The sequence below is a fragment of the Lepus europaeus genome, chromosome 8, assembly GCF_033115175.1.
Source record: "Lepus europaeus isolate LE1 chromosome 8, mLepTim1.pri, whole genome shotgun sequence".
NCBI lineage: Eukaryota > Metazoa > Chordata > Mammalia > Lagomorpha > Leporidae > Lepus > Lepus europaeus.
Window position 1 is genome coordinate 49,127,292 of NC_084834.1, and position 9,991 is coordinate 49,137,282.

General features: G+C 48.7%; 1 protein-coding gene across 7 annotated transcripts in view; it reads right to left on the reverse strand.

Moving 5' to 3' along the window:
- The window catches only part of JADE1 (jade family PHD finger 1), a 63,300-nt gene extending 60,717 nt beyond the window's left edge, over nucleotides 1-2,583 (reverse strand). Inside the window, exon 1 of one of the 7 annotated variants that reach the window (XM_062199631.1) lies at nucleotides 2,561-2,583. Coding sequence is in view for 2 of the 7 variants with exons in the window: in XM_062199623.1 (XP_062055607.1) it covers nucleotides 171-189 (19 nt within the window). In the remaining 5 variants the exon portion in view is untranslated. Of the gene's footprint in view, nucleotides 1-170; nucleotides 204-601; nucleotides 701-1,625; nucleotides 1,692-1,910; nucleotides 1,934-2,144; nucleotides 2,200-2,560 lie in introns of those variants that run through there. The other 6 variants (XM_062199627.1, XM_062199630.1, XM_062199624.1 and 3 more) reach the window with 6 other exon arrangements.
- Between the last annotated feature and the right edge of the window lie 7,408 nt (nucleotides 2,584-9,991).

A 9,991-nucleotide genomic window follows, 5' to 3' on the forward strand; every position in this document is an offset into this window, starting at 1 on the left:
GGCCGCGCCGTCCCCCTCCCCGAGTCCCTCCCGGGCGGCACCTTCGGCAGGGGCGGCGAGAAACGGTTGTAAGATGGGAGCAGCGGCGGCGGCGAGCAGCCCCGAGCGGGCTCGGCTCCCGCGCTCGCCGCCGCGCCCGCCCCCAGACAGTTCTGGAAACTGTGTATCACCTCTGTCACAGGAAGCCATCCGGCGAGGAAGGCGGCGCGGAACCAACAAACAAACGCCCGCGGCCGCCCGCCGGAATCGGCGCGGGGACGGCGGCGGGCTTCGGGCCGTTCCCGGGGCGGGGGCGCGGCGGCCACCCCCGCGCCGCGGGCTTTGTGCGGCGGGCCGGGCGTCCCCGCCCCCGCAGCCCCCCAACCCTGGGCCCCGGCAGCGCCGCCGGGACCGTTAGGGGACGCTCTGGCCGTGGCCGAGAGGCCGCGCCTCGGTCGCCGCCCGACCCCATTTCCACACTGGGCCGCCTCTCTTCCAAACACCAGAGGCGGGCTACAAAAGTTGGCCCCGAGGCCACCCAGCACCTGCCCACGTGCCGCGGAGGCTCGCTCCCGGGTCTCCCCCAGCCCCTGCCCCCCGCCGCCCGCGGCCGCCAGATCACCTATTACCGGTGGGAGGGGAGAGAGGCTGCTATTTAAACGCCCGCGGAAGTTGAGGCACCCCCACTGGCGGGTGCCGTGCACCTGCCTCCCGCCGCCGCGCTCCGCCACTTTGAGCAGCAGCCGCGTCCTCAGCCCCGCCTCCTGCCCGAAGGCGGGCGGGGGGGGGGAGCGGGAAGGAGGTGGAAGGGATCGAATTTCTCCAGCAAATGGGACCGTTCCGACAGGATTCGGTTCCCCGGTCAACATTCCACATTCCATCCCTCTCCCGCATTTGCAAGCCAGCGCCGAGCAACCCGGAGAGCCTGCTGGCTACCGAACGGCAGCCCCCAACTCACAAACACACACTCACAGGCACAAGACACGTGCACTGAAAGGCTTTGCAACTTGCAGTCCCGGGGTGCACACTGCACGTTCACGGAGAGCAACAAGAGACCGAGGGACCCCCCCCACCCCCACAATCAGCAGATGGTGCCAAAGGTTACAATTTGCAATCCGTTTTAAGTTCATGATTAATCGGTACTTTGCTCTACCAATGCAACTCCTGCCCGATTTGACCAGTGAAGGGTTTTACACTTTACGGTCCTGCTGCAAGTAAAAGATCTGATCCCTGGAATCTCATGTTGGAGGAATCTAATTGCCAAGCTGTCCCTCCACCCCCTTGCTCACTGCCCTTGAATTGATGCAATGAATATTTTGGACATGTGGTGACGCGGTGACAAGAGCGAGGACTGCGGCCACCCCGCACGGATGTACCTTCACACACCTATGATTGGACAAATACAGTCCTCCTTCCCACCTCCCCCCCCCCACCACCAACACGCACATACATACACGGTCACACGTACTCTGGATTCATATATGTACGCGAACCTGCGTTCTGCCATTGCCATCTGTCTACCAAGTTGCTACTATGCTTTCCACTTTCATGCAGCCTAAATGCACTTTGGCTTTTGAGAAAATTCTATTAACTAAAGCCAACTAAACTGGGCTTCTGCTCCTAAACGCGTTTAATTGACGATTCACCTGAAACCGGCATGTTCTTCGCAAATTCGAAAGAAGAGAAAGCTAAGTCTTCAGCCTCCCGATATGGAAGAAGAAAAAAAAAATCACCATCACAATAAAACTTACGGATCCAACACAGATCAATTTTCAGGATCCAAAAACCATCCTGTCCTCCTCCTCCTCCGGCCCCCGCCCCGGCAATGCCCAAGTTACTGGTGGGATAGTAACGCGGCACCGGCGGCTGCCTCCCTCCCTCCTCGCTGCATATCGACAACCCAATCTTTTGGCGCCATATTAATGACGTACTATATTATTTCCACTAGGCAGCGACCTTCGGCATTAAATTACTCCCGAGAACTCCCGAGCAAAGCAACAAAACCATCAAATATGGCTGAGCCTCTGGGCTCGTCCTGCAGCCGCCGCCGCGCCGCCGCGCCGCCGCCGCCGCCGCCGCGGGCCCAGGACGCGCACACGGACCCCCACGCGGACACGCGCGGACACCCGCGCGGCGCCCCCCGCCCCCGCGGCCCGCGCGCCTACCTGCTGCGGAGGGGTTCGGCCGAGGCGCTGGGCTCCGCGCCGCATGAGTTCGGGCCGCGGCGCACGGACGGGCGGGAGCCGGGCGGGCCCCTGCTCTCGCCGGCGCGCACACGGCCGGCACTCGCGCACGGAGGCACTCTCGGACGGGCGTTGGGCTTGTTATGGAGGGAGGACTGTGTGAATCAAACTCATTTCTGGGTCACTGCTGCCACAGGGGGGAGCACTTTAATCCCTTGCCAAAAGCAGAGGGTGGGGACGGGCGGGCGGGCGGGGGAGAGCGCGGGGAGCCCGCGGCGCGGGGGGCTCGGTCCCCGGTTAACTCTTCGCGGCCCTCGCCGCTGCCGGCTCGGCCTGTGTCCGCGGGCGCTCGCCGAGCGCGGCGGTGCGCAGCTCCCGAGGTCGCTTCCGTCACCTACCTTTGCAGCCTGCGAATTCTTGAGGTGTCTCCAAGGCGCAGGAGTGGGCTTTGAAAGGATCTCTGCGAGCTGCTGTCCCAGTTCCAACTCTTGTCTGAGCTTTAGAAATACATTCTTTCAAATTAGCGTAACATCATGGAGGTAAAAATGTGGCTAGCAAGGCGTGTAATTTGGGTGAAAGGTTTTGTTTTTAGGCGGAACGGCAGAATAGTTCTATTGTTTTTATAGTAACAGTTTTAGGGAGTTGCGGATTAGAATGACGTTTGTAAACAGGTAATCCAATTCTAGAGAAGGAGCACCCTCTTCATCTAGATTCAAATGCAAATGGATATTAGTCCATCAAGAGATACGTGAGCATTTTTATATAGATACCACAGTGCTATAGGACTGGACATCTTCCAAATATGAGGATCCAGCCTAATGCTAAAACTAGAACTTGAGACTAACATAAAATTCATCATAATAGATTCATTTGGGGGGGTATTTATATGCAAAAATAAGTGGTTACTGGTTTTCCACAGAATACAAACTTACTTTTAAATGTAGGGTAACATATTTTTCACAGGTCCCCTAAGGAAACATGGGTGGGTGTGACATTGAGCTTCAAAAGGAAAAGGGGAAAAGTACAGATTAAAACTCCCATTCAATAAATGGGAACAGTGATTACTAATTACAAAATTGAATATCAAGCCCAAAAGGCATACTTATCCACTGGAATAATTCTTCTGAATATATCAGGTTTGATTTCACACAATGACACACCAACCATACACCCACATCTAGAACATTATAATCTCATAAATGGCAAACAAAACTAATTGGGTATTTCAATTATTTCCAGAAAACAAAGTAAGTCAGTAGAAGTCTTAAGTACATGTCCTTCTCTCTTCCTCTCTTGTTTTACTAGAGTGTAAATACGAGTGATGCTGCTAAGAGCTGGGAAAAGCCACATGGCAGCTATCATCGTTACTGTTAGCATAAGGTATTACACTGCAGTCACTGTTATTTTCAGTGGTGCACCCTGTATATACTGTCTGCAAAAGTAAAATTACACAGGCTTCAGGGGCAGGCACCTGAGGCATTTGGCACAGCAGTTAAGAATCTATTTGAGTGTCCCATATGGGGGTGCCTAGGTTCAATTCTAAGCTCCAGTTCCAACTTCCTTTTAATGTGTACCCTGGGAGGCATCAGTGATGATTCAAATAGTTGAGTCCCTACCACCAGCGTGGGAGACCAGGTTGAATTCCCAGCTCTCAGCTTGGGCCTGGCCAAGCTGTTACAGGCATTTAGAGGAGTGAACCAGCAGAGCAAAGCTCTTTCTCTTTCCCTCGCTCGGTCTGTGTGTCTCTGTCTCTCTGCCTTTCAGCTAGTAAATTTACAAACACTTGGGGCTCCTGAATCCATATCAGAGTCCAAGTTCAAGTCTTGGCTACTAAGCTTCCAATCTGGCTTCCTGCTAATGGAACCTGGAAGGCAGCAGACAATAGCTCAAGTGCTTAGGTGCCTGCCACCTCTTTGGGACACCCAGATGGAGTTCCAGGTTCCTGGTTTCAGCCTGGTTGAGTCCTGACTATTGTGGGCATTTTGGGATTTGGGGGAAAAAACAGCAGATGGAAGATTTCTATCTCGCTCTTGCTCTTCTTGCTGTTTCTTTCTTGCTCTTGCTTTGCCTTTTAAATAAAGGCAACAACAACAAAAAAATAAAACAAATTTTTTTTGAAAAGTCCACTGGCTTCATAGCCAGACAATCCCTAGGTTGGATATGGCTCTCGCAGTTAGCAGCATGTGCTGTGGTTGCGACATATATTACAGGATTTCTCCAAGCCTCAGTTTGTTCCCAGGTCATGAAATGAGATTAATGGCTGGACTCTTTCCTGAAGGACTGTTGAGAGGAATGAGATAACCACGTCAAACTACTGGAGCAGTCCCTGGCAGTAAGAAACTGCCCACTCCCACCCTGCCACTTCTGTGTCTGTCTCTTCCTTAATCGTTTCTCCGTGGAAAAGTGCAACTTTTTAAAATTCCATTTAGCTTTACTTCTGTCATTTTGCTTTAAAGAATCTCAGGGGGCCAGCACTGTGGCATAGCAGGTAAAGCTGCCGCCTGCAGTGCCAGCATCCCAAATGGGCGCCGGTTCATGTCCTGGCTGTTCCACTTCTGATCCAGCTCTCTGCTATGGCCTGGGAAAGCAGTGGAAGATGGCCCAAGTCCTTGGACCCCTACATCCCCGTGGGAGACCCAGAAGAAGCTCCTGGCTCCTGCTTTCAGCTGGGCACAGCTTCAACCCTTGCGGCCAAATGGGGAGTGAACCAGCGGATGAAAGACCCCCAAGACCCCCCCCCCAACTCTCTGCCTCTCCTCTCTCTGTGTATCTCTGATTTTCAAATAAAATAAATAAATCTTCAAAAAAAAAATAAAGAATCTCAGGAGTGGGCATTGTTAGTAAAATGGTGCCAGGTGACCAGATGGCCCAACCACAGGTGTCAGCTCCACCCCCACCCTAATGGGATTTGCTGCTCCTATTTCCCTGCCCCTTGCAAAGATATAATAGGACCTGGTTCCCACACATCTCTCTCTCTCTCTTACTCTCTCCCCCACTCCCCCCTGTCAGGCTTCCCCCATCTGACAATAAACCTTTCTTCTAACTCTGGTGTTTGGTGTGTTTTGTGATGTCCTTACAGGCATTATGGCTTACCAGTTAAGACTGCTTGGGATGCCTGCACCCCATATCTGAGTGCCTGAGTTCCAATTTCAGCTCTGTTCTAGATTCCAGCTTCCTGCTAATGTGCACCCTAGAAGGCAACAGGTAATGAATCAAGTAGTCGGGTCTACTTATAGTAGTGTGAAAGACCCGGGTAGGGTTTGCGGCTCCTGGCTTAGACCTGGCCCAGCCCCAGCTGTTGCAGGCATTTGGAGAGCGAACTAGCCAGTGGCAGATATCGCTGGCTCTTTCTCTCTCTACTTTTCAATATTGAGCACCCATTCAAGTCTTGGGTGCTCCACCTCCAATCCAGTTTCCCTGTTAATATGCCTGAAAAGGCAGGGAAAGATAGCCCAAGTGCTTGAGTACCTGTTACTTACTGGGGAGGCCCGGATGGAGTTCCAGGCTCCTGGCTTCAGTCTGCCCCAGCGCCAGCCCTTGTGGTCATTTGGAGAGTGAACCAGCAGATGGAAGATTCCTGTCTGTCTGTCTCTCTTTAACTCTGCCTTTCAAATAAATAAATATTTTTAAAAAAATTTTTTTAATTCACTTACTGTTTTACTTGGCTTTTTTCTGATTATTCCCACCCCTAAAGCACCCAGACAAAAGAGTCAATGAAGAGATGACAAAAATAAAATGTCACACAAACTCCCCACACTGGTACTTCAGCCAGGACTGAACGTCCCATGAACATCCTGTCTATTGTACCCTGGCTTAAAAACACTGATCCCCTGAGCCATGTGCTATAAGTACTACTCCCCCCCCAACTCACAACATGACTCTGAACAAATCTCCTGGGGCTGCCCCCCACCCCCGACTCCCTCCAAGATGATAGGAAAGATAATACCTAAAGCTCTTTTCCTCTTAACACTGTAATTTCTGCAGTTCTCATCAAACTTGGAAAAGACACATGCTAAATATTGGGAGAAATGGGGGACAACCTGAATCCATAATGAACATGTAAAAACTTTTGTCATTAATGATCAGCAGATGGCATTTCTTAAATAATGTCTTTTGCCATCAGACCACAAAGGAAACTTTCATACAACTTATTTCTAAAACGGGAAAGCAGTGACATAGTTTGCCTTGCGGCAACACAGCAGCCTAGAATAAAAAGTACTAAGCTGGCAATTAGGAAAACGAGTTTCTCATTTCACACTGTCACTTATTGGCTTTACCTTGCCAAATCCTGCAGGTTGGCCATTTCCTAGTCTCTGGAATGGTTCTGTTAATTCATACTTTATTATCGGAGATGAAAGTACTTTCAAGAAAACAATGACAAAGCAGTCAGTGTAGTTGAAATACCAAGATTTCCTGGTGTGATTTAGGTTTGTGATTATCACAGTTCTATATATCCCTTACATTCTATGGTGGTCATATACAGTTTAACGAGTTTCTTCCATAATAATGGATTTTACAGAATAAAACTTTGGTTATCTATACCCATATTCCTGATTTTTAAATCCTTCATTGATTAAACCCCTGAATGTTTACATAGTCATTTATTTCATTTCATCTTCTTCTCTGAAGGTAAAGAATTACAAGGCCTTGACAAAAGATTCAGAATCATTCACATGTGAAATGGAGGGATACAGGCCCTGAAGTCCCGTGTTAGCTCATTCCTTTAGGGAAATGAGCAAGAAATTTTTACCAGTAAAAGCCACTGCCACTTGGTATAAACAGCCCACAGTGGAATTTTATTATTATTATTATTGTGCAAGCATTCAATGGGTTGTGTTCTAAAGTTTATTTTCATGTACTTTAATCATTTCAAATTTTGTTATATGATAGTCTGTCAAGTAGATTTTTTAAAATAAATTTGGGACCAGCGTTGTGGTGCAGCTGGTTAAGCCTCCACTTGTGATACCACTTTCCCATATTGGAGTGACAGTTCCCATCCCAGCTGCTACACTTCCAATCCAGCTCCCAGCTAATATGCCTAATAAGGCAGCAGAAGATGGCCCAAGTACTTGGGCCCCTGCAACTCACAAAGGAGACATGGATGGAGTTGGAAGCTCCTGGGCCCATAATATATCTCCGCCTTTCAAATAATTAAACAAATCTTTAAAAATTAATTTTGGTAACCAAATGATAGAAAATAGTATTTTTTCCTGTAAATATTAATTTCCATAAGATAGTTATTGTTAGGAAACTGGCACAGTTTTATCTATGGCACTATCTACACCCTGATTTACATCCTAAGCTCTAGCCCCCGCCGCCATTGCTGGAAACCTGGTGGCCATATGGCCCAACCACTGTGGTCAAGCTCCACCCCCATCCTAGTGGGATTCCCTGCTCCTGCTTCCCTGCCCGGGCCTCCAGCAAAGTTGTAAAAGGACCTGTTCCTGAACCCGTGGCTCTCTTGGCTCTTCTCTCCTACTCTCTTGGCTCCTCTCGTCCGCTCTCCTCTCCCCTTCTCATCTCTCTTCTCTGCTCGTTAGCTCCTCTCCTCTCTGTTTCTCTCTTATACTCTCCTTCTCTCTCTTTTCCTTCTTCACCCCTTCCCTCCAGTCTGCTGAGTTTTCCCCAATAAACACTTTCCCTTACTCCGCTGTTTGGTGTGTTTTTGTGACAGCCTAATAGAAATAGATAACAGTTATTCTTCAGCCCTGAAAGACTCAGCTCCTGATAAGCACTTTGGTGGAGGCTGTGGCATGGCACCAGCAGGTCTAAATCAGGGTGGTGGTGTTCAGTCCTTCAGGGCTCCCCAAGATCAATTTCTGACCACCTTGCTGTGAATGCCACAATTCACACAATAACGTAGCTTCACAGGCAGCTTGGGAAGCACACAGGTGTCCAACACACTGGCTTTAACGTTCCTGACACGGGCTGCCTCCACTATATTTGGAAGGACAAACTTTTAATGGCCTTGTCCTTGGGTAGCATGGAGCAGAGTTTGTGCAATGAACAGGCTGCGTGTGGCTAAACAGTCATTGTGCCTTCTTTTCTTTATCATCTTAGAAGCAAGGACCCGAAAGAGAAAAGAATAATTTCTTATTAACTTTTTTGAATGATATATAGGGGGGGTCTTATATAAATAATTCTGAACAAGAGTTGAGAACATACTCAGCGCCTCTCTGAACCCCCTGAGAAGGAACAGGAAGTGTAGGAACTAGAGTTCCCTGTATGGCCAGATTGATGTGGTCCCCAGTCCTGAAGAGCCTTGTAGCCCCTTACAACCTTCAAGTAAATGGACTGACTAATGCCAGTACCCCTGACACTTCCTGATTGTTGTAAGTACCAACTAAATTTTTTTTCTTGAGATTGCCTTCCTTTTTGTTTTCTTTTGTTTATTTTTCATTTTGGAGGCTTTCATTTCATTGATTTTCATCCTCTTAGTACAAGTTAAGATGTCAAAGTGAAACAAGTGTGAAATTGGATGACAGGAGATAATGCAATTTAGCTGGATGGAAATGTCCAAGACCAAGGAGATTCGAAATAGGAAAACATCTTCTTTCATCACAAAAAGAATGTATGTTAATGGAGAAAGTTTTGAAACTTTAGAAAAATGAAAGAAAGCAATAAAACTGAACATGGAAATGACAATGTAAAACATTGGCATAGTTTTGAGTCTTTTTCCTGCACATTGTTAATGCAATTAGAATGATGCCAAATATTCCATCTTACAATTTTCCCTTTTACTTACATCTTTCATTTCAGTGCTTTTTTTTTTTTAATTTTTATTTATTTTTATTTTATTTGAAAGGCCAGAGACAGATTGTCCATCCTTTGGTTCACTTTCCAAATGCCAGAGTTAGTCCAGGCCAAAATAGGAGTCAGAAACTCCATCAAGGTCTCCCCTGTGCATAGAGGAACCTAAGTACCTGAGACATCACCTGCTACCTCCCAGGGTGCACAGGAGAAAGAAGCTGGATTGGAGGTGGAGGAACAAGGAGTCAACCAGACGCCTGATATGGAAAAACAGGTGTCCTGAGCTGCACCAAAGCCAGCCCCTCACCCTGCTATTGTCTTTTTTTCTTTGTATTGATTGTTAATTTTAGGTCTTTGACCACCTCATACCATACCTTCCTCTACAGTCCACTTCTACCCCATCTCATAGCCACCCCTGGACCTTGACAGCTATGGGAGGTCAATGTTGTCTTTATTATCTAACTCAGATGTCTCCAAGTTGACCACCACCTTTGATACTTCCAAAGGGCATCCCCCCTCACCTTTCTATCTGAAAAGTCATCCTAATCCGCCCCTCCAGCCTTCTCAGTAGAAGCAGAGGTAACTCTAAACGTGATCTCTAACCACCAGGAGCAGCAGCACCCGAGACCTTTTCAGAATGGCACGTTGCCCCACCCAGACCTAACAAATCAGAAAGTTGAGTCCCAGTACTTTAACAAGCCCTGGGGTAATTGTGATCCATACTCAAGTTCGTGAACCAAGCACTGCAGGTCTTGTTCCCATCCACCACCCTCTAACCGTACTGCTCTCTGAATTTTCTTGCCTAACTTTCCCTCACGCATCCCCCAAATACTTATTAAGCACTTATGACATTGCATTGCAGCCGTAGATCGGGGGTGAGAATTGAACCAGGGAAGCAGCCTAGTCCCTGCCTTGTGTTGGGAGGAGGGTAGTGGGAAAGGACTTCTAAGAAAATGAGACTCTGAAGCTGAAACCGGAAGGACTGAGGTGCTGGCCAGGTAAAGATGGGGGTGAGGCTCCAGGGTCGGGATTGTTGACACATCCTCTGGATTCAGTGCGGGACGTGGGCCGGTAGATGG